This window comes from Zophobas morio, unplaced genomic scaffold (assembly GCF_036711695.1).
Source record: "Zophobas morio isolate AGI-343-1 ecotype UQ-CSIRO unplaced genomic scaffold, CSIRO_AGI_Zmor_V1 ptg000023l, whole genome shotgun sequence".
Lineage (NCBI taxonomy): Eukaryota > Metazoa > Arthropoda > Insecta > Coleoptera > Tenebrionidae > Zophobas > Zophobas morio.
Genome location: NW_026972128.1, coordinates 8989117 through 9013842, shown reverse-complemented (window position 1 = coordinate 9013842; position 24726 = coordinate 8989117). Strand labels below are relative to the sequence as shown.

The window sequence follows — 24726 nt, the reverse complement described above, 5'->3', positions numbered from 1 at the left end:
ATTCAACTGCTTTTCATTTTTACGTTCATTTCGGTTGCTATATTTTAGCTTTGATGTATTTTACAATGATTACGAATAAAGTTTGTAAAGTTTATTAATAAAGCTTTAAATATAAGTACATTTTAAAAATATTATCTACAAGTTTACAAAAACCATTCCATGGTTTAAAAAAAATCTGTAAATGTAAAATAAAAATTAATACTGAATTAGCTCCAAACACAACATGTTTACAATCATTTTTTGTGTTTCACTTAAACAAATTAACAAAAATGGAAAATTTCTACAGACAGCAATACTGCTCAAATGGAACCTCGTGAAGCCTTTAAAAAATGATTGCAATACTGAAAAACCCAACAATAACACAACAAGGAATATTCACAGATTTATAAATGCAGAGATTATATTCAATTAGATAAAAATAAAATAAATAACGACGTTAATAAATATATCTTGTACATCTATCATAAATTAATACCGTTATTTTCACATTAATAAATAAACATAAAATTAATTTACACAAATGTCGAATTAATAAATAAAACCTGCAACTACTGAATATGTAACCTAAAACATTTTTCAGGCCTTATTCTCTCTTCCGCTTCCCTACCGTTTGTCACCACACTATTCAGTAGCTATAAAAAATATATCTGAGACTTAATTTTGGTGTTTGTCTTAATTCGAAATTAGAAACATCTAGTTATATTTTACACGACTAATTGCGGTGCTTTGCACGAACTAGTCATTTTTCCTTAATCAGCTAGTACAACATCAAGCATTTTATACAGCTAAAGAAATCTTTACTTCTTTCTTGTCGACTGCTGAGGACTTTCTGGGGGAGAGTCTTGCGCTTCTTGTCGAAGGGATCTACGTGGCACACTTTTCAAACTTGATGAGATTTTCTTTAAAGGACGAGGCGAAATACTGGTGGACTCTACATTTTGAGAGACGTCGGGATTATTATTAAACCAAACACCCCTGGCAGCATCAGATGCTGAAACTACTTCTACATGTTAATATTTTCACGTTTTCATTTTAGAACAAATTTCAATAAAATTAGTTGAAACATTATGATTTTGATTTTTCTAATGCATAATAAATTTGATCAGAGTTTAACCATTTTCAGAAAACATAAATCAGATCACAGTCATCCTTCCCACAGTATTTGATGATCTCTTTTTCTTTCATTTAATAAAAAAATACAACCACTCAGACTGCTCTGAATCCATCACACAAACAATTGTTTGTGCTGAACGATCATCGATGACTGAGTTTGACCTGATTAGATCAAAAATAGTCTGCCTCACGCTCAGGATACAAAGCTGTCCCACATCATCGTGGTTGCGTCAACTCCACAATTGAATGTGGAGTATGTGAAGATATACTACAGAAATGATCCTGTGAAGTATGATCTTGCCAGCACCAACAACCCTGATAACTTTTATTAAACGAGAACCGAACGACAGTCGTTACTTCTAACTTGCTGCGCCATCTACCAGATAAAGTACACACTATTTCCCTTGCCAAATATATTCATTGCGACTGTTTTTTTTATATTTTACCATTCAGTCATTTTTTTAAATAAAAACTTATTTTTAAACTTGACACATCTACGACAGTGGTGGGGATGAAACTCCCTCTGATGATGTCAGATCAAAATCAGAAACTGATGACTGTCCAGTGTGGATCAATTTCTAAATAAGCCAGTATCACGTTCAGGTTTTAAAAATGAAAAAAATATAAACATACCAATACTCACACCAACACAAAATTGTTTTTAATCAATTTACCTCTAAATTTCGAATCATTTCTTTGATTTGGTTTATGGGAGTGTCCATGAGAGTCCAGAAGCGCTGCTGCTAGCATTGATGGATTTCCTGTACACGCTGGACCATCTCCCGCTCCGCTGGAGGTTGAACCGCTTACACAAAACGGACTTGGGGTAGCTATGGGACTGTACACTCGCGATATGAAATCTTCATAAGTAGTATTATGTTTATGTTTTGTTACGACCGTCTCAAGTGATAATGCCCGTTCCTCATAGCTGCAACAACAAAAAATAATAAATATACATTACTTAAGTAATTTACTTACTATTGCTGATAAAACGTCAAAGTGGTTCTTTTGGCACGACTAGCGCAGATTGCAGTTGCTCTAACTAAACCAGCTAGAATGTTATTCTCAACGATAGCTTCGTGGAACAGGATTCCGAATTGCGGTACCTAAGATCCAAGAAATCAGTTATATCGTTGTACCTCTCTTCCATACTCACGTCAGGCTTGCAGTTAACTGTCACCCTATTTAAGTTATTTCCTAGTGGGTAGATTGTTATCAAAATATCACAGAACTCGGTGGGAATGATATCACGTCTATAATCCCGACAGTGCTCTGACCACACTATGTGAACCTCATCGTTCCCCAAATGTTTTGTCTACAAACACGTAATTTTAATAGATCAACTAAATTCTATAATTCACTGAATTCGCCTACTTTGTTTAGAACAGTTTCAGGTGTATCTCCTGGCATTCTTGTTGCAACATGAAAAATTGCCTCCGAAAAACTGGTTGCTACGTATGGAGCTGTTAAACCCGTAGATCCTTGGCGTTGTAGGCCACCTAAGAAACCCGTGTGTCCTTCTAATTCCACTTCCCATGCTAAAGCTGCGAGAAATTGTTCATAAGCAGCACTGCCGCCTTGGTTTGACAGAATGGAATTTTTGTCTTCTTGGCCAGGGGCGACGTAAATTACGGCAACCTAAAGAATTGCAAAATTATATTAAAAATTAAATTCGACATGTATTGGTACCACCTTGTGCGTTTCTCTACATCTCTGGCTATCCAAATTTCGCAGTTCTCTTAGTAGGCGCTCAGTCTTATTGAGAAGGTGCAGTTGTTGGCGCCGCTCCCATCCGGCCAGACCTAGTTGTGAAAACAATAGGCGACACTGTTGGAAAGCATTTTGCTCGATGATTCCACTAGAAGCTGTAAAACATAAAATTGTGCGTCAATGAAAAATCTGTTATGATTTATTACAAAATGGTTGTAGACGCAGATGGCTGTGAAAACTTTAAATAAGTTGGTAGTAGAAGTAAAGTAATTAAATATTTTTAGTTCCTGGACATAAACTAAGAAGTATTGTAATCAAGTCCATTGTTCGACAGGTTACTTTTTTCCGTCTCTCTGCCGTCTGTCCGATTTTTTATTAGACATAAAATCTGAAATTACTGGACCGACCGACTGTTGTCAAATTTTATATATATTAGGAATATCGTGTAGAGTGTAGATGGCAGAACGCTAACCAAAATTTGGCTAATCATCCCCACCAACAATACGATGACGTACGTCATCTCTAAAATTTTCATTAGTAAATATTATTCAAGTTGTTTAAAATCGAGTTTTTACACTAGAGATCCAAATTTATGAAAAAAAAAGCAAAATTGTATAACAATTTACAAATTAACTTTAAAATTGGAAACTCAAATGCTTTGAAATTTTGCAACGTTTAAGGCTATACATTAGGGTGATTCAAAAAAAAAAAATTATTTTTTTTTTCGTGTCAAAGAGGTTCAAAAGTTTCTTTTCAACGTAAAAAAATACCAGTTAAAAGTTGAGCTCTTAATATTAATATTAAGACCGTCCGCATCGCGTTTTTCTATTTCCCATAAGAATAACATGGGAAAATTTTTGTTTGCACCTTCTGATTTTTATTGCTAGCCCGTCGTGTGTCGTGAAAAAAATTCAATCACATATTTTTATAGAGAATTGAACGCTCTACAAAAAGTGTCTCCTATGATTTTGCGAGAAACCTGACTATGATTTTTTAACCCACTGATGCTGAAAATGTTCGGAAAGAGTTTTACTGGCCTTATTATAGCATAAAATTATAAACAATTACTGTTTAAAAAACTAAATTTAAAATGTGTATAAATTTTTGTGGTGATTTATTCCAATAAGACCATCAAATTTATTGTAATGCATCAAAAACGTCAAAATTTGGATAAATTTAACTTTAGCCTAAAATAACTCTTCAACTATCAGGTTTCTCGCACAATCATAGGAGACACTTTTTGTAGAGCGTTCAATTCTCTATAAAAATATGTGATTGAATTTTTTTCACGACACACGACGGGCTAGCAATAAAAATCAGAAGGTGCAAACAAAAATTTTCCCATGTTATTCTTATGGGAAATAGAAAAACGCGATGCGGACGGTCTTAATATTAATATTAAGAGCTCAAATTTTAACTGGTATTTTTTTACGTTGAAAAGAAACTTTTGAACCTCTTTGCACGAAAAAAAAAATTATTTTTTTTTTTTGAATCACCCTACTATACATATAGGAAGCAGGGTAAATCGTTAATCAAAACTTATCCGTGCATGCGTGCCCCTAGGAATTGATGACGTCATCTTACAATTTTGTCGAATAAATGTTACTTAAATGATAAAAAATAGCATAGTCCTGAACTTGTGGTTTATTAAACCGTTATTTTTGGAAAAAAACAAAATTGTAGACATAACAATTTTTGGAGTTTTCTTTCTCAATTTTTCGATATTTCAATTTTGAGATTTTTTAGGTTTTTTTATTTTTCAATGTTTCTTCCATTTTTCAGATTTTCGAGATTCTAGTTTACGGATTTTGAAATATTTCGATTCTTCGATTTTTCAATTTCTCGAGATTTTACTTTATGGATTTTTAAATTTTAGATTTTTCACTTCTTCGATACTTTAATATAATTAAAGTATCAATTTTTAAAATTTTAGATTTCTCGATTTCCCGAATTTTAGATTTTTCAGTTTTTCGATGTTTCGATTTCTCAATCTTTTGATTTTTCGCATTTTCGGTTTTAGATTTTGCGATTGACTTCAATTTCTAAATCTTTTGATGTTTCGATTTTAGTTTTTAAATATTTCGATGTTCCGATTTTCCAATTTCTCGGTTTTTCGACGTTTCGGTTTTCCAATTTTTCGATGTTTCGATTTTTCGATTATTCAGTTTTCCGATTTTTCAACTTTTCAATCATTCGATTTTTGAATTTTAGATTTGTGAATTCTTCAACTTTTCGATTTTTTTTTAAGTTTCGATTTCCCGATTTTTCAATTGTTCGTCAATTCAGTTTTGGGATTGTTTCTATTTCTCGATTTTTCTATTTTTCGATTTCTCGGTTTTTCGACTTTTCGGTTTTCCAATTTTTTGATTTTTCAATTTTACCGATTTTTTTAAGTCTTGGATTTTCGGTTTTTCGATTTTTCAACTTTCAATGTTTCTATTTTTAAATTTTGGATTTTCGATTTCTCGGTTTTTCGATTTTTCAGTTTTTTGATATTTCGATTTCTCAATTTTTTGATTTTTAAAATGTTTGATTCTTCGATTATCCAATTTCTCGATTCTTCAGTTTTTCGATTTTTCAGTTTTTCGATGTTTCCACTTCTCAATCTTTTGATTTTTCGCATTTTCGGTTTTAGATTTTACGATTTTTCAATTCTTCGTTTCTCGACTTTTCCATTCTTCAATTTCTAAATCTTTTGATGTTTCGATTTTAGTTTTTAAATATTTCCATGTTCCGATTTTCCGATTTCTCGGTTTTTCCACGTTTCGGTTTTCCAATTTTTCGATTTTTAAATTTTAGATTTGTGAATTCTTGAACTTTTCGATTTCTTTTTTAAGTTTTGATTTCCCGATTTTTCAATTGTTCGTCATTTCAGTTTGCGAATTTTTTCTATTTCTCGATTTTTCTGTTTTTCGATTTCTCGGTTTTTCGACTTTTCGGTTTTCCAATTTTTTGATTTTTCAATGTTAACAATTTTTTTAAATCTTGGATTTTCGGTTTTTCGATTTTTCAATGTTTCTATTTTTAAAATTTTGCATTTGCAATTTCTCAGTTATTCGATTTTTCAGTTTTTCGATGTTTCGATTTCTCAATCTTTTGATTTTTCGCATTTTCGGTTTTAGATTTTGCGATTTTTCAATTCTTCGATTCTCTACTTTTCCATTCTTCAATTTCTAAATCTTTTGATGTTTCGATTTTAAATTTTAAATATTTCCATGTTCCGATTTTCCGATTTCTCGGTTTTTTTCGACGTTTCAATTTTCCAATTTTTCGATGTTTCGATTGTTCAGTTTTCCGAATTTTCAACTTTTCAATTTTTCGATTTTTAAATTTTAGATTTGTGAATTCTTCAACTTTTCGATTTTTTTTTAAGTTTTGATTTCCCGATTTTTCAATTGTTCGTCATTTCAGTTTTGAGATTTTTTCTATTTCTCGATTTTTCTGTTTTTCGATTTCCCGGTTTTTCGACTTTTCGGTTTTCCAATTTTTCGATTCTTCAGTTTTTTGATTTTTCAATTTTACCGATTTTTTTAAATCTGGAATTGTCGGTTTTTCGGTTTTTCGATTTTTCAGTTTTTTGATATTTCAATTTTCCAATTTTTTGATTTTTAAAATGTTTGATTCTTCGATTATCCAATTTTTCGATTTCAGTTTTTAAATATGTCCGTGTTTCGATTTACCGATTTCTCGGTTTTTCGACTTTTTGGTTTTCCAATTTTTCGATTCTTCAGTTTTCCGATTATTCAATTTTAATGATTGATCTTGGATTTTCGGTTTTCCGAATTTTCAACTTTTCAATTTTTCGATTTTTAAATTTTAGATTTGTGAATTCTTCAACTTTTCGATTTTTTTTAAGTTTTGATTTCCCGATTTTTCAATTGTTCGTCATTTCAGTTTTGGGATTTTTTCTATTTCTCGATTTTTCTGTTTTTCGATTTCCCGGTTTTTCGACTTTTCGGTTTTCCAATTTTTCGATTCTTCAGTTTTTTGATTTTTCAATGTTTCTATTTTTAAATTTTGGATTTTCGATTTCTCAGTTTTTCGATTTTTCAGTTTTTTGATATTTCAATTTTCCAATTTTTTGATGTTTAAAATGTTTGATTCTTCGATTACCCAATTTTCGATTTCAGTTTTTAAATATTTCCGTGTTTCGATTTTCCGATTTCTCGGTTTTTCGACTTTTCGGTTTTCCAATTTTTCGATTCTTCAGTTTTCCGATTATTCAATTTTAATGATTGATCTTGGATTTTCGGTTTTTCAATTTTTCGATCTTTAAATTTTAGATTTGTGCATTCTTCATTTTTTCGATTTTTTTTAAATTTCGATTTCCCGGTTTTTCAATTTTTCGAAATTTTAATTTTTCAATCTTTTAAATTTTAGATTTTTCCATTTCCCAATTTTTCGTCATTTCAGTTTTGCGATTTTTTCTATTTCTCGATTTTTCTATTTCTCGATTTTTTTGTTTTTCGATTCTTAAATTTTCCGATTCTTTAATTTTAGCGATTTTTTTAATTTTGGATTTTCGATTTTTCAATTTTGGATGTTCCGATCTCTCAATAATTTGATCCTTTGACTTTTCGGTTTTAGAGTTTGCGATTTTTCAATTTTTCATTTTTTAAAATTTTTTATTCTTCGATTATGCAATTTTTCGGATCTTAAATTTTTCAATTTTTCGACTTCTCGACTTTTCCATTTTTCAATTTCTTGATCTTTTGATATTTCCATGTTTCGATTTTTCGATTCTTCAGTTTCTCGATTTTTCAATTTTAACATTTTTTTTAAATCTTGGATTTTCGGTTTTTAGATTTTCAACTTTTCAATTTTTCGATTTTTAAATTTTAGATGTGTGAATTCTTCAATTTTTTGATATTTTAATTTTTCAGTTTTTTAAATTCAAGATTTTTCAATTTCCCAATTTTTCGTCATTTCAGTTTTGGGATTTTTTTCTATTTCTCGATTTTTTGTTTTTCGATTCTTAAATATTACGATTTTTTAATTTTAGCGATTTTTTAAAATTTTAGATTTTCGATTTCTCGGTTTTTCGATTTTTCAACTTCTCAATTTTTGATTATTTTAATTTTTCGGTATTCCAGTTTTCAATTTTTAAAATTTTATATTTTTCGATTTTACTAAATTTTAAATTTTTGATGTTTCGATGTCTTACGATCACCGTTATTCGATTTGTAAAAATTTTCCACTTTTGATTTTGGATTTTTGGATTTTTCAAGTTTTCGATTTTTCAACTTTTCAATTTTTGATTATTTTAATTTTTCGAATTTTTTTGCTATGTCGATTTGTCAATTTTTTTATTTCTCAATTTTTCGATTTTTCAGCTCTTCGATATTTTTACTTCTCAATTTTTCAAAATTTTAAATTTTTGATGTTTCCATTTTTTTATTTTTCAATTTTACGATTTTTTGATGTTTCGATTTCTTACCATCTGGGTTATTCGATTCTTAAAAATTTTCGACTTTTGGTTTTAGATTTCTGGATTTTTCAAGTTTTCGTTTTCTCAATTATTCAATTTTTGGATATTTTAATTTTTTGATGTCTCAATTGCTCAATCTTTTAATTTTGCGGATTTCGATTTTTCGGTTTTTCAATTTTTCCATTTATCGATATTCCGATGTTTCAACTTTCTGTTTGTTCGATCTCTAGATATTTCGATTTTTCGAAAAGCGTTTTTTAATTTTTTCCAGTCCGCACTTGTACGGACCGCATCTCCTTGGAATTTGCGAGGGCTGCGGTGTATTTATGCCACTGGTCTTGCGGGATTTGTTTTGTTGCACTTCAGGGGCGAAGGGAGTTCTATCTAAATAACCTTCGACCAATTTTTTTGAGATTTCATTTATCTTGCAAGAAACACGTGTCAGTCCGTGGTGTATTTTTCGATGTTTTGAATTTGCTTATTTTACAATGTTTTATAATAAAACCAATCCTGCATTTAAATGAAAGGAATCACAAACTTCTTTTTTTTTGCGGTTTTCTGAAATCACAACCTCAAACTGATAAAATTGACAACTTGGTTACTTTTTTTGTCACTAAATTAATGTGGGTTTGCACAATCATGACCTGCTGCGTTGACAACTATTTGGAAAGACCTATTATATGCTCAGGGTTGCATCAGAAGCACTACTTTAAAGTAGACTCTAATTGCATAATTTTTTTCTCATTCTTTCTGAAACTTACCCTGCTGGATGCTGTTGTCGTAGGCTGGACTCGAAGCGCCCTCACTGCGACTACTAGGCCTAGAAATGGGTTGCCCCAGCATAGAATCAGCGAATTGCATAACCCTGTTTTCCTCCACTTCCAAATTCCTCTGATTTATAACAGACGCAATCGCCTCTTGTTCGATTTCAATCGACAAAGGTGGCGCTGCCGGTTCATTCAACTTCCGGTCAAAATTCTCCAAACATTCCGGACTCGTGTGTCCCAAATATTGCAACAACTGAAATAAAACCCCTGCAAAAATGAAATCCCAAAAAATCACTTACATCATCCAGCTGATCGAGGTCTTGAGCGGAATTAGTGATATCAGGCAAAACATTAGGAGATCGATGTCTCATAGCCCTCTGAGGTAAATTCGTTGAACTTCCGACCAGAAAACTCTCCGGTTGAATACTCATAGGCCCCCATTTAGTTTGATTTGAAGTAGTTTCAAAATCAACTTGTTGATTGTCATCAGAGCTGTCACTTTCGGGAGATCGATATAAAATCGACGCATCCCAGCAAGCTTTGCCTGACAGATCTCTCAGTAACACCCTCACTTGTTTGTCGGCTGTTGACAGTCCGGCGGTAACTCCGCCCCCTGGGAGATCCAGCACAGGCAACTCGATTAAGCTTGCTATGACATTTTCCGTAAACATAAAAAGCTAAAAAACACAGATTGTGAAAAAATCACGACTGAAATCAAAAATTCGCACTTGAATATTTGGTGCTGAAAAAATACTAGCGGACAATTCGTCCGAAGTTAGATTAGGAACATCGTCGTGTTCAACAACCATCGAACTAAGTCTAGCTGCCCCTATGGCCATTGGGAAGTGGCCTAGGTGTGTTACGAGGTGGGCTAAAACCGTTTTAGCACACAGGGTTATGGCCTTTTGGCACTGATGATTCTTGGATGGAGATAACGAAGGCGACGACCTGTCTGCTAAATCATCGGATAATATGTTGGGGTCGAAATCTTCATTCAAACTGGGTTGTGATAAACCTCCGGGGTTATCAGCAGAGGCTTTGCCCATCGCAATTTTGTACAAAACCTAAAATGTGAAAAATGGAATTGAATTTGGCGCGGTTTGTTGCTCAGCAACCAAAATATAAACAGCTGCGAATCACAACAGTGTGTTGATGTTGGAAACGCGTGACTGAAGGTCAATTATATCAAAAATAAAAAAGGTACTGTACTATACGAGGTATATTATACCGGGTGACTGGAAAATGGCGCATTAACTCTCCGGTACGCTCTTAACAATCAACTGGAAAAAATAGTAAAAAAAATCCTTTTCACGTTTTAGTGGAGTTATAATGATTTTAAAACTGGTTCTTTTGCTACGTAACAACCAAACAACATATTCATACTCACAATAACTAGTAATAAAACTTTTAGTTAATATTTCTCCCGCCCATGACTATGTTTAATTACCATTTCAGTTAGAATATACAAAGATATGGTTGTTTTGTTTTTGTAATAATTTGATAAAATTCTACTTGACAACAATGTTTGCCTGATATAAAGCGAAGGTACAAATCAGAAAAAATCGAATAAGCAGTTAAAAATGTTTGATTGATTTACAGGAATCTGGTGTTTTGTTGCTGGATGAACTTGAAAAAATCTTTTGAGTTTGTAGTGTTTTATTTTTTACGAATTTGAAAAAGTCGTGAGGGCCGCAGTGTCTTCTTTTTTAATTCGGGAGACTTTTGAGTACCCATGGTGATTATTTTGGGAGCCCATGGTTTTTTTTTTTTGTAAATTATTTAAAACAATTTTGGGGAACTTTGGTGTTCTATTTTTGGAAAATTCTGACTTGACCTGTTTTTGAGTTAATTTTGGGACCCCGTTTTTGTTTTTTTTTGAAAAATTTGAAAAAACCTTGAGATTCTAGGTATTCCTGTTTGGAAAGAATTTGAAAGTGCTTTGGAGCCTCTGGTGTCTTTTCTTATAATAATTTTATTAAATTTCTTAGAGGATACGTCATTTGATAAAATCAGTCTTATCTGCAGGTACTAGGTCCACCCGCCCGCCCTCTATTTTCTTAGAGAATATGTCATTTGCCAAAATCAGTCTTAACAGGTACTATTACCACCCACCCGCCCTCTCTTTTATTGGAGTGTATGACATTTGCCAAAATCGGTCTTATTTTAGCAGGTACTAACCCCCCACCCGCTCTCTATTTTGTTAGAGGGATCCCAGGTACCAGCCCAGTCCACTCGCCCTCTCGCTTCTTAGGGGGTATGTCATTTGCCAAAATCAGTTTTATCTTAGCTAGCCGCGCCCACCCTCCCTCTCTTTTCTTAGAAGGTATGTCATTTGCCAAAATCAGTTTTATCTTAGCAGCTACTAGCCCCGCCCACCCACCCTCTCTTTTCTTAGAGGGTATGTTATTTACCAAAATTAGTCTTATCTTAGCAGGTACTAGCCTCGCCCACCCGCCCTCTCTTTTCTTAGAGAGTATCTCATTTGCCAAAATCAGTTTTATCTTAGCAAGTACTGATGACTAACTTTTACAAAAAATGATCAAAATTTGAAAACATTACGAACTTCTTTATATGTACAAGGCAGGAATTTTGAACATCTTCTCTAGTGTTTAGTTGGTTATGCTTTGATGGATTTTTGTTTTGTTGGTTTGTTTATAATTTATATGTCTTATTAAATGTTTTTTTTATTTATTAATGAAAATAACAGCTTGTTTTATTAATAATAATGGACAACGATTAATGACTGCTGGTTGTTATGGTTATTGCCCTAAAAAAATACAAAGTGGATTTCAGTCAGCATCGTTACTAAGAAGTCAGAGAATAAGCTGTAGGTATTCACGCATTAGGTGCGTGCAGTGTTGCCAATTTTACTTTTTTTTAAATTAATACATCATAAAGATTTTTTTTATTATTTTACATAACGTACTGGAGAGTTAATCCGTCATTTTCCAGACACCCGGTATATCAATTATTTCAATAATTTTGGTGAAGTATAGCTAAACTATATTGTACAAAGAAAATTAAAAGCAAATGTTACAGTTTGCCAAAGTTTTTTGAAATTTTGACAAGATGTTAATAATGATTTAAAGATTCCAGAACAACGATTAATTTTTTTGCAATAATACCCTCTAGAAAGTTAGTTACGTCACCTTAAAAAATATATTAAAAATGTATTTCGACAAACTAACATTTTACAAAGATAGCAGTATTTTTTTATTTTAATATTTAGGCGTTTTCACACAAAAAAAGCAGAATCAGTTTTTATAATTTATGTAAGAAACCCGATTTCGCGAAATATTTTACCTGAAAAGTCATATAATATAATGTCAAAGTTACATCAAACCATTTTGACATCCTCTCCATTAGATTATACACATAGATGAAATAACAAACTAAAATTGATAAATTTCATAACAAATTATTTATATTACCATAATAAACCAGTATCTTTTTCACACCAACAGTTTAAACTACCTCAAAAATGTTGGAAGTCAGCTCTCCTCTTCGAAACAACTCAAAAACAACCGTCAACTACAGAGACACTCTCAAAAAAGAAGCCCAAGAACGCAAAAAGAACATTCTGCATTTAATACTGAAATATCTCCTCGATAACAACTTGAATTCAGTAGCTGAGGTGCTACAGACTGAAACTCAAACGGGGCTCTACCATCAAGTGTGTGAGAACATCGACTTGGACATAATTCTTCAAGAATACCAAAGTTATTATTACACAAAATTCCAAAAAAACCCGAAAATTCTGCGCAAGCTTGGGGAAAACGAACAACTAATAACGATAAAAAAAGAAAAAAAATCGGCACCCAAGGAAAAGCAGCCGGTACCGAAACCGGAAAAAAGCGAAGACGCTTTCCAATTTGAAATAGTAACTTTATCGAAAGAACCAAGTTCGAGTAGCATCAAATCAAAACCACTGAGTGATTTCGAAAATTATTCACCAGAATGGCGCGAGATGGCGGATCAAGTAGTCAAACAAATTGTTCCTAGAAATCTCGGAGTCACGTTTAAAGACTGCGTTAGCTTGAACACTACAATCGAAACACTAAAAGAAGCCATTATTTATCCTCTTACTTATCCTCAACTGTTCGAAAAAGCGTGCACGTGGAAAGGAGTTCTTCTCTATGGACCTCCCGGTACTGGTAAAACTTTACTAGCGAAAGCTTTGGCGTGTGAAACACCAACTACGTTCATAAACGTCACCAGCAGCGCTTTTGTTAGTAAATGGAGAGGAGACTCCGAAAAACTGGTCAAAGTCCTTTTTGACGTCGCCAAATTTTATTCTCCGACCACGATTTTCATCGATGAAATTGACGCCTTGGCATCTACAATGCACGATTCCAATCACGAGGCTTCACGGCGGTTTAAGAGCGAACTTTTAACACAAATCGACGGAATCGTCAAATCTGAAGAAGTTTTTATTTTAGCATCTACCAACACTCCGTGGGCGATAGATCAGGCGTTGTTACGGCGCTTTGAGAAAAGAATTTTAGTGCCTTTGCCCGATAAAGACTCGAGAAATGATATCCTACAATATTATTTTTCGAACAACGGGCACAACTTCAAAGACGAAGAAGTAGCAACGTTTGTTGAAAAGACGAATAATTTTTCTGGGTCTGATTTGAAAAATGTTTGCAAAGAAGTGGAAATGATCGTCGTTAGGGAAAAACTGCAGCAAATCAAGAAGGGTGGTAATAGGCAGAACGTCGGTAGGCATGTAAAAAGCACCGATGTTATAAATGCGTTGAAAAAAATAAAACCGGTCATTGAAGAAAAGGATTATAAAAAATATATTGAATGGGGAGCGAAACATGGTGCCGTGTGACCTGGAAGAACTAGATTACTTTTATGTGCACGTACTTGTTTTATTTTAAATACAATAACTTAAAGTGCTTGCGTTTTCTGTATATAGGAAAATAATTTGACAAGTTTTAAAAAGTGGCTCCCTCTTTGGGTTTAGCTGTTATACTTGGTAGAACAATAAAACAATTTTAAAATAAAATACTCACCGTAAAAACTTGCAGCAACAAACAGCTTCCTCTTTCTTCCCCATATTCTGATACCTCCAGAAGCCTCTTAGGTTCCAACTTCATGCACCATTCACCTAAACATAGTAGAAGAGCTGTTCCGAGTGCTTTATCGCTTTCGCCCGCAGTAGACCCCAAAGGTGCGTGAAGGAACAAAGCAGCACAGAGTGTATGAATCACAGCATTCCCAAGTCTTGGATACTGCGTCCAAAGTAGAGAGGCATGATCACACAGTAAAAACAAAATATTGCTCGCCAAGTGTGCAATAATTTTATTATTAAACTAAAAAAAACTATGAAATATATGTACCTACACCATATAAAATTACCTTAAGAGCCAGCAATAAAACATTAACTGCTTCAGAGACCTTTGGGTGGAAAGTTTGGTTTGTCAATTCCTTGTACACAAACATACCCAAGGCCGAGAGAGCTATACAACGAGCTTTACCTTTAGGCTCTCTTCTACCCGCTCGCAATAAAAAACTGACGACGTGTTCTTTAATGTCGGGGCAGAACATTACATGAATATTCTCTTCAAGTTGAAGCACAGACATGTTATTAAGATCATCAGGTAGGCTCAATAAATTCGCGATAATTGAGATAGCTTCCGTTCTCGGTGTTCCTTCGAGATTCTCCAAGGAGTTCAAAACGGTGTTACAGGCATGAATAAGATCAAACAACAACAGAGAAAACCCTGGTAGTTGCAAAGATAAAAATCTAGGTCCCAAAAACTTCAACGTTGTATTAAGGAACGGTTTAGAATTACCAACCAAAGCGACATGTAAAAACCTATAGAACTGAGGTAAATAGTTTCTATGTTTATGATCACAGTTTAAGGTGACAGTACAAAGTAGCCGCAACGCGCTCAACTTCCCAGACTCGAAATCATCTGGAAGCATCAAAGCTCCAAAGCACCACGGCAAAATTAGCGTCAGGGGCGGAATCAACTCTGGAGCTGGTGGCGTGCTTTGATTATCCACAGAAATTCCTTGATTTTGTTTGATTTTGATCAAGGTGTCTATTAGTTTGACTAAATATTCAAACACTTGTGAATGCAACTTTGGATCAGTTATTGTGTTAACGTCGCCTAGCGCCCCCAACATACGTCTCCACAAGATGACAGCGACGTCTGGCAGCCAGCCTCGAATGGTACCACCACAAACTACCCCTCTGTGTTCACCAGAGGATTCAGAAGTGGAATTTTCGGTAGAGAGAACATCCAGTTGAATGGGAGAGTCTTTAATAGAGTTACTTTCGAGGCCGCTGGATGGCGCTGGACTGGGTGAACGGGTTCTGTCCGTTGATTCGGTGTCTAATTGTGGGATATTATCCAAAGATAAAGAACGGCGGTGTTTGCTCTAAAATAAATTTTTTACCGAAGATGTACGTCATCAAATTTCTAATGAATGCGCTTAACTTACGTTTTTCTGCCTTTGTGACGACCTCCGTTTGACGTTTAGACTAGTTTCACTGTAACTTCTGGTTAATCCGTGTTTAGCTCTCTTTCTTAAGACATTTCCATCTGGCAGTGATGAATCTTGTCGACACACTGTGCTATGTACATGTTCACTAATATTACACTGAGTGTTGCTTTCAGGCCTGCTGACAAGTCGTCTTCCACGTTTCGATTTTTGTTCCATAAGACGATCCAATGGTAAATCCGTTAAATCTAAATTATATACATGACGAGCCAAAACTCTTGTCAAAGTTTCCATTGTTTTCTAAATCACAATCGCACATCAAACACGAAGAAAAAATTTTAAATTGTAGAACTTACCGCCCACTCCTTGATCAATTCTTCCCAGTTAGTTAAAGATGTGAGAACTAACAAAAATCGATCCCACAGTTCCCTTGAAATCATTACGTTCAAATTAGCTTTAATCCAGGTAACAATTAGCGTTTGAAAAATCGCAGGAGCAAGTTTGCCACCTAAAGAGCTCATTTTTTTTCTTGGGGGGTTTTCTCCCAGCACTAGTGAAGTTATCTGCAATAGTACCAACAGCAGCTGCTCCCTATAATCCACTTTTAGTATGCAACAAGATACATTTAATTTCAAGCAAACCATGTACTACTATCCATCCTCGTATTCATAACCATATACCTATAAATATTAAGTACTCTTTTACAAGCATCAGTCTGTTCTTCCAGCAATTTTGGAATGTGTGGGTTCACTTCTAGCAAAAATACGTTGGCAGCATGGGTCATAAACAACTGCAGCACGTTCTATCAAATGCAAATATTTTTGTTATTTTTGTAGTATAATCAACAAACACTTATTTGTGTCTCACCTGCATGCCAGCCTTAACCAATAAATTTTCCTTATGTATCGCTCCTAAGTAAGAGTCGTTTCGTAACCTTGGAGGCCGAGCACTTTCAGGATTCATGTCTTCCATGTATCTAGGACAGTCCTCTGGGGGTTCTAACATGTAAGAAGGTATCTCAGGTACGTTCAACTGAATCAAATCTTTGTAAACCGCTATAATCTTTCTGATTGCAATCACGTGACTAAAGTTAATTAGGAATGCCTGTCTGTAGATTTCGTGAACAAAATTTACGTTGTCTCTGGAGCTACAGAGGACTTCACGTACGATTTGGGCTGAGAGTTCCTCGTCGCTGGCTGTTTTGTTGGTTTGAAGGGATATTGCTGAAATGTAGAGGATTTGATTGGTTGGATAAAAGAATGACGGTTTATTTCTGCTATGGAACATGAGTATTGAGTGGTAAGGTGTTATAATTTCAAAACAATGTTTACTTTTAATATACGAAATTTAATAAGTTGTATTGGTTGCGCGCGCATTGTCATTAAGTAAACTGAGTGCTGAAACACCAATAAGTACAATAAAGAAAAAACTCACTTGATTCAAGGCTGGGGTGAGCAGACTCATGCTGGGTTTCATCCTCATGAGAGCCCACAGGGGCACTATTTGTGGAATGTGTCATTGAAGCAGGTCCGCCATCAATATTTTTCCTTGTCTGATGCAAGTAACTCGCTATCCACATAATCAAAGACACCCGACAGTAAATAAACTCACTTTCAGCTTCAGGTTTCCTTAAAACAGGTAAATCTAACCAGACACTAACATTCCTCACTTTAACATAACATTTACCTAAATTTGGCGTGTATAATGAAGTGTCATAACTAAAATTTGGAAAAATCTTCATCAAATAAAATGTCTTGAATTTCTCTAATAAAAAATGAAAGCACCTATGATGGTGGGCAGCTTTATCTTGCCACTCCAATTTAACCACTGTATGTACCATGTGCTCCAGTAGTGCTTCTAAAAAGAATTTACTTGGATGGTCTGGCGCCTTTTCGCCGCCTGAAGGTGGCAGCACTGCCAACAATTCTGTGGGAGTCACAGGATGCTGGGCGCTGGTGTCATGAAAAATGCTGCCACTGATTTGCGTGGCGACTGTAGCTGGATTGTGGAAACCTGGCACCAAAGTTTGAAACATGTTGTGGACATAGTCAGGGGCGTTGTCATTTAAAGCTTGGTACCACATTAGGAAAAAACGAATTGCTTGTCTGCGCAGTTTTATCGAATTGCCGGGGTGGAGAAGTTTTGACAGAATTCGACCAAGTGAGTGAAGTTGCCACCTTTTATGAATCAGCTCAGGGAGTAGACATAAAACCTGTTCCAGGATCCATAGCGTGCATTCTAATTCTTCTTTGTGGGCTTTATGAACTGAAATATGTATAGAAGTTTTATAAAAGTTAAGCTAAGTGTGATACCCCATCCAAACTTACCTAAATGAAAAGAAAGTTCTGAAGCAACAAAAAACAAGTAAAATTAGTACATACGGACACAACACTACATTTATTTACAGTTGAATCTGTTTGAGAAACACGTGAAAAATAATTTACAAGTGGGTTAATATAACAGAAAAACTGCCAGTACAAAACAACAGAGCACACAAGCAAACAGATTCAGGACAAGTTCGTACACTGTTAAAAGACAATGATTTACCTCGTTGTCGTAAGTTTCCTTCGGCTTGTATAAAACTGTCATAGAGGATGTTATAGACATGGCTAAAATTGGCTTCAAACAGCCCCTTCGCTTCCGCAATATCCACATTTTCTGCAAACATAAGCAAACGTCAAGTATGACAACTTAACCTAAATAAAACTGTCAAATGTAGACAGTTGTTTCAATCGTTTTTAATTAAAATAACCCACCTAAGATAACTTTCAGGTGTTTAATTCTTGTGGGCAGATCTTTTTTCGGATCCTGTACTTTGGAAGTGGATTTTTTAACATCAACGAGATTTCTTTTGCTAAACATTTTCGTGAACTATTAAAGCCATAACACCAAAGATTTGCACTTGTATTTATTGCTCAAGTGTTGCTGAACCATCGTACGCGAATACAATTAATTATAAAAGTAAATATCACATTTTTTAAAAGAAATTTCTGTGTTGACGTACATTGACATCTAAATGACGCACTGCCCCCTACTGGATGCAGATGAAATTAACTTGTAAATATACAGTGGCGGCGACTTCAAAATTTTATTTTATCAAGATGTAGAAATTAATTTAGTCGATAGTTTGTATTATCATTATTATCATCAGTCATCGCCAACTTGAGAGTTATCTAACGTGACTATGAGTCATTCAAAAACTTTGACCAACTGAGGTGGAAGGATAGTTCACAGAATACTTCCACGCACCTTCACTTGACAGGGTACTTTCAGTTTTACCAGGTTTTACGAGGGAGTTTGAATAATTACTGGGGTCTGTCGAAAATTTCTGATGACACCAATGGTTTCCTCTGTAAATTTTTTTTATTGTTAGTTATTTTAGCGATCTCAGCATTAAATTATTATTAAGGGACATCTGGCATAGTTTTACCAAGTGTAGGCACCATGAAATGCTCATTATGATAAAATTGATCTCGTTCCAAGCTAATATTTAGTTTCGCGCTGTGTTTTCTTAACTAAAAGAAGAAATATATGTCCTCCATTGCCACTTCAAATAAATTTATTTAAGACAATTCTAATAAATACATAGAAAAATATATATCAGGTATAATAACCAAAGTAAAATATTAACGGTAAAATATACTTACATCAAATATTTAATTAATTAAACTTGAAACAATATCATACATATTTTCATAACTATATAAAAATATTTACATAAATACAATTAGCATGCAACTATATATCATTTATAAAAGCTATAAAGGCCAGGGAAGAATCAAATATTCCAACTCTGCTTCCTGTCCACATGGAATATAAATATGCATGTAAATTTCCTTCAGTAGGTACTGACCACATAATTAGGCTTTAGTTCAAAATCTGTAAATTCGTAAGAAAAACTTTTCTCTGTCATATAAAAAGCGTAATCACTTATTAGTAGATAAAATCAACAAATATCATGACATCGTTGAATTAAGGTTTAAAATATTACCCAAATAATAAAATAAAATAAATCTTGTAAATCGTACCATACTACATACAAACACTAAATGGTTTTATTATTCATCATTAGTTTATAATATAGCCGCTAATGCTACACAAAATTGGGAATGAACGCTTAGGATATGTTTATATAGAATATTCATCTTTCTCAAATTTGGTGTATATTTTAGTCTGTGTAATTCCATTTATAATTCGAAGAAATGACTGAAGTAGGTACCTTCAACTTGTCATGATAACCTGTACATTTACACAGCGTTAATCATCCGAAAAAATTTCCACGTCATTGCCCTTTTTAATGCCAAAATTCCAACACTTTAATTATAATTTTTTAGCGCCTAGCTTCATGGGACCCCCTGTAGTTCTTGTAGCACGTCGTGCTTCTAACTCTTTCTGTCTCATCAACTTCCGTTCTTCCCGTTTCTTCTTAGCTTCTTCTAATTTATGATTTGTTGTGTTTGCTTGCTCATCCAAGGGTTCAAATTCCGTATCACCCCAATTGTTTACAGATCTCCTATTGCTAACACCATGTTCTTGCGTTTCTGATATAATTGGAGTCACTTCAGTTGGACTCCAAGCCTCTGAAGGACTAGTCATTTCAGCTTCCGCTTCCTTTCAACATATTTTAAACTCAAATAATGCGTCGATTTTAGGTGAAAACTTACCGGTTCTTCTTCTAAACTACCCCATTCTTCGTTGTCCCAACCATCTGTGATTTTATTGGTACCAGAACCAGACGGAGGGCTGGCAGCGTCACTAGTGCCACCTCCACCACCGCTGCCGCTACTACTGGCCATCTGACCGCCCGTCTTAAATGAAAATGTTGTGTTAAGTTTTTCATAAAAAAAAAATCATATATACAGTTAATAGTCGATAAAACTTAAGGAAAATTGAATATAATTTGAGGAATTTCTATTTTTCGTTTGCATTTAGTTAATTTGGACCCCCGAGAAGGTTTCACATTAAAAAAGATATTTGTGACTCCCGAGAAGGTTTTACATTTTTAAAAAAGACAATTGGTACCCCCGAGAAGGTTTCACATTAAAAAAAAAGATATTTGGGCCCCCCGAGAAGGTTTCACATTAAAAAAAAATATATATTTGGGGCCCCCGAGAAGTTTTTCAATTTTTAAAAACGACAGTTGGGACCCCCGAGAAGGTTTCACATTAAAATAAAATGATATTTGGGGCCCCCAAGAAGGTTTCACATTAAAAAAAATATATTTGGGGCCCCCGAGAAGGTTTCACATTAAAAAAAATATATTTGGGGCCCCCGAGAAGGTTTTAATTTTTAAAAAAGGCAGTTGAGACCCCCGAGAAGGTTTTACATTTTTAAAAAAACATATATTTGGGGCTCTCCAGGTTTTACATTAAAAAAAAAGACAGTTGGGACCCCCGAGAAGGTTTTACATCTTTAAAAAACACAGTTGGGACCCCCGAGAAAGTTTCACATGAAAAAAAGATATTTGGGCCCCCGAGAAGGTTTTACATTTTTAAAAAAGACAGTTGGGAGCTCCAAGAAGGTTTCACATTAAAAGGAAAGACATTTGGGACCCCCGAGAAGGTTTTACATTCTTAAAAAAAAAACATATTTGGGGCTCCCGAGAAGGTTTTACATTTGTAAAAAGGACAGTTGGGACCCCCGAGAAGGTTTTACATTTTTAACCAAAGAGGAGCGTATTCTCACCTTTAAGATAAAGTCGGGTAATTTCATCAATAAAAAATTTGTTACGACTTAATAAAAATAGATACTACACAATGCGAGAGAAAGAGAAAAAAAAAAAACGAAAAACCCAAATTTGGAATCGAACTGACTCCATACCACTAGACCACGACTAACGCTAATGATAAACTGTTATTATACCGTACATTATGTTTTTGCAAAAATTTGGGCAGTTAGTGAAAAAGTCAAAGCGGATTTGTACACCACACTTATAGGACTATATTTTTGTTAAATGGATACAGACATCAGACAGACAGACAGACAGCCAGACAGACAGACAGACAAACAGACGGAAATGGGAAACTACTTTTTTCGTACATTAGGGATCATGAAACGTCGAAAAAATAAAAAGTGGCCATTCGTCCGATGAACTAGATTCCTATACTTCCTTAACTTAGGCTCGGGAAGTACAAATTCCTAAATTTTTTAAAGTATACCTACAAAGTGATGTTTCTATCTTGATATTATAATTTTAAAAACTCTGCAGTCGCTGAATATTTAGTTCTTTGCGAGTAAGAAAGGGCTTTTCTTCGCCCAACTATTTACATTGTTCCTATGGTGACGCTCAAACGTCATCAAATTGATAAAATCATTACAATTTATAAATATAGCACATATATCACGACTGTCTCATAAAGTTCAGAACAACATTCAGGCGTATTTTTAAATACTGAACAAGCTTTCTTAATAAAATTTCTTCATATTTCCAATGCGAATCAAAATATGCAGATTTCATAGTAGTCGGGTGTTGAAGGCGAAATACTGTTGAAATATTTTCAAAAAAAAAAATTAAAAGACATCTACATGTCACAAAAATTTCAATGCACTTTGTTAACAAACAATGGGAATTAATGGGGTGTAGAACATTTTGTTTTTGAGTCTTAACATACAACTTTTTTTAACAGCGTATGTATTTTTAGAACAGTCTATATATTTTGACATAGTTAGTTTTTTGAATTCTAATGCGAGGTTGCCACATTATTCCAATTGTCTTGAAGTTATTAAAAAATCGCAATAGGGTTGTTTTTACCACCTGTGTGGCAATACTGTATAAACAATAAAAAACTGAGGAAGATGCCATAAAAATCTGAAATATCGATATTTTCGCTAATTTCGTAATAAACTTACCTCCATATCTCCCCAGTTGTCGTTATCACCCCAATGGTCATAATCATAATCAGAAACTGACTCATTTCCTCTACTTCCTTCTTCATGTTCTAAAGACGTCATTGAGGTAACACTCGACGTAGTTGTCGAAATGCTACTACTAGAAGGTTGCTCTAAATTTATCCAATTAGTAATCTCATTTAACTAGAAGACCGATACATTACCAAGGGAAGCAGGTTTAGTCAACATCTTACTAGCCATCGGATTCATTGACTTCACTGTGTCTGATTGACTTCGATAGAATTTCGCCGTAACTGCCGTAACAGCCCATCCAGCCCAAGTTGCTGCAGCATTGCTAAGACTTGGAGTCGCGGTGTTTACGTCGGCCTCTACGATTAATCCACCTGTTTACAACAGTCTGGACACACTTTTACTCTTACCCATACTCTCCCTAAGACTAGGATCCTCTGAAACTTTTTCTAATTTCCCTAAAAATCCCTTGATCGTTCTAAACACTGAATCTCTCACGGATTTCTCAGGATCCATTGTTAATTGACATAATGCCGGTAATATCCTTGAAGATACTTCATTTAAGAGGTAATACTGTTGCGTGGCTGCCAAAGCTAGAACTCCTGCATTTCGAGCCGGCGGAAATGGATCTCTCATTGCTCGTATAAAAGCTGATATTAGAACTTTTTGTCGAATTTGTGGGTGTAAATGCTGTGCTATCTTTCCTAAGCAAACTGTAGTATTAGTGCGGATGCCTCCTTGGTCATCTTTCGACTGAAGACGAGCAAAGTGACGCAAAACTTCGACATTTAGATTGTTATAATTTAATTTAGGTGCTAGATGTATCACAGACTGGAAAAATAACACATAATAAAGATTATTTTTTAAGGAGGAGAAAATACTTTAACAGTCTGTTCTCGAATTGTAGGGTTGGTATCCATAAACCCGTGAGCAATTTGGGGAAAGATTTGATCATTAACCGTTGCAGACTGCAGATGTCCAATGAAATATTCCAATTGTTGTAATAATCGCGATCTGGTAGCTCTGTCATTGCTAACAAACAATTTAACAACACAAGGTACTATCTTTTTTTGATATTCTGCTTCATCTAATAGTCTCCCTAATTTGAACATGGGAGCTAGAACAGCTGAACCAGCGTCGCCATAATCAAAAGCCGTGATTAATTGTGGTAATATTTTATGTTTACACACGTTATCTGGGAAGTTGTCTAGATGTGGTGTTAAATTTGAGAAAAATCGATTCTTCTCGTTTTTGTCCTTAATTTGAATTTCTTCTAAAAAGAGTAAGGTATCTACTAAATCGTTCTTAAAGTAGCCCCCAAGTTTTCGACATCTAGTTATTATATCGGCAGGATTAGGCCTTGATGACGGATTTGCCCCAACCAACTCACAATACAATGGACCCAACTGTTTAGGTATTTTATCTAAAACTTTCAAAGAAGACTGTTGATATAAAGGACCGTTGAAAACTTCCCATATTAAACAACCTAAACCCCACATATCTGAAGAGCTAAAATTCATGTAAATAAAAAATGTTTTGTAAAAATAACAAAACTGACCATTTTGTAATTGACCGTTGTTTACTAGGATCATTCTTTTCTGGAGGATCATACATTTCTAACGATGGTATAATTTTGATAGTAATATTAGTACTATCTTGAGCATTTAAAACATATTCAACACCACCTAATTTCCACTCACCAGAGGAATTAACAAAAACCGACCAAATATTAACATTGTTATGGCGAAGGTTGCCATCATTATTCAAAAACGACAACGCCCTCTAAAAAAACGAAATCCAAACAATATTCAAAATCATACACAAAAGTACCGTAATTTGAAAAATTCCCCATGCAATATACAATTCCTTTTGGGCCCCTTCTATCGTCAACTTCTCCAGATGACTAGCCAACGGTTCAATATACTCTGTAGCTAAATACAAAACCTTGTCCGACTCAAAACTATCTAAATACGTTAAAATACTAGGATGCCTCAAAGTTTTCAGCCGCTTCACTGCACCTTTGGCGATTTCTTGTTGAGTTTCTGATCCACTTTTAATGTCAAACACAAACACAGACACCTCCTCCCCAGTGCCCTTAAATACAAACACGCAACTTGCTATATTATTTTCAAAACCCGAGTTTACTGTACCTTTCTTTTGCCCTTATGAAGGGTCCATACACTCTTTTCATCGAGTCCCTTGACTAGTTCACCGATTTCAAAGTTGAAATCTTTGGAAGGATCACGAGAGAAAAATGACCACATGGCGCAAATTATTCGCACTAATTGCAGCTATTTTGTAGTAATAAATTTGTACAAACTTTTAAAAACCTAACCTAAACGTCTTGATTTGACGTACGTGAATTTTTGAAGATAATGCAGAAAATTGTTT

General features: G+C 34.4%; 3 protein-coding genes and 1 non-coding gene across 7 annotated transcripts; 1 reads left to right on the top strand and 3 right to left on the bottom strand.

The window, feature by feature from the left end:
* Positions 1 to 76: 76 nt before the first annotated feature.
* LOC135134747 (ral GTPase-activating protein subunit alpha-1) lies at positions 77 to 18497 on the bottom strand. 4 transcript variants are annotated; one of them, XM_064063555.1, is made up of 20 exons: positions 18234 to 18497; positions 18025 to 18135; positions 17805 to 17822; positions 17164 to 17742; positions 16912 to 17121; positions 16345 to 16700; positions 16119 to 16279; positions 15834 to 16068; positions 15478 to 15777; positions 14386 to 15414; positions 14040 to 14339; positions 9747 to 10082; positions 9318 to 9695; positions 9013 to 9271; positions 2806 to 2978; positions 2488 to 2751; positions 2270 to 2428; positions 2092 to 2219; positions 1788 to 2041; positions 77 to 1003 (listed from the first exon to the last, which is right to left on the bottom strand). In XM_064063555.1, exons 1-20 carry the CDS (start codon positions 18337 to 18339, stop codon positions 798 to 800), a joined length of 5562 nt encoding a protein of 1853 aa, XP_063919625.1. In that variant the 5' UTR covers positions 18340 to 18497; the 3' UTR covers positions 77 to 797. The 4 variants fall into 4 exon arrangements, with proteins under 4 accessions (XP_063919625.1, XP_063919626.1, XP_063919629.1 ...); XM_064063556.1 differs by having other exon boundaries at positions 77 to 997; XM_064063559.1 differs by having other exon boundaries at positions 77 to 931.
* On the bottom strand, positions 1202 to 1412 carry LOC135134764 (small nucleolar RNA U3). Its single transcript, XR_010281377.1, has one exon. It is a non-coding gene; the product is annotated as a small nucleolar RNA U3 (small nucleolar RNA).
* Positions 10183 to 14015, top strand: LOC135134748 (uncharacterized protein). Its single transcript, XM_064063560.1, has 2 exons — positions 10183 to 10218; positions 12483 to 14015. Exon 2 carries the CDS (start codon positions 12500 to 12502, stop codon positions 13853 to 13855), a length of 1356 nt encoding a protein of 451 aa, XP_063919630.1. The 5' UTR covers positions 10183 to 10218; positions 12483 to 12499; the 3' UTR covers positions 13856 to 14015.
* A 521-nt stretch (positions 18498 to 19018) lies between the features above and the next one.
* On the bottom strand, positions 19019 to 24688 carry Yata (yata). The gene is made up of 9 exons (XM_064062788.1): positions 24486 to 24688; positions 24166 to 24429; positions 23894 to 24117; positions 23217 to 23844; positions 22746 to 23166; positions 22530 to 22694; positions 22327 to 22478; positions 20142 to 20285; positions 19019 to 20088 (listed from the first exon to the last, which is right to left on the bottom strand). Exons 1-9 carry the CDS (start codon positions 24597 to 24599, stop codon positions 19798 to 19800), a joined length of 2403 nt encoding a protein of 800 aa, XP_063918858.1. The 5' UTR covers positions 24600 to 24688; the 3' UTR covers positions 19019 to 19797.
* Positions 24689 to 24726: the final 38 nt, after the last annotated feature.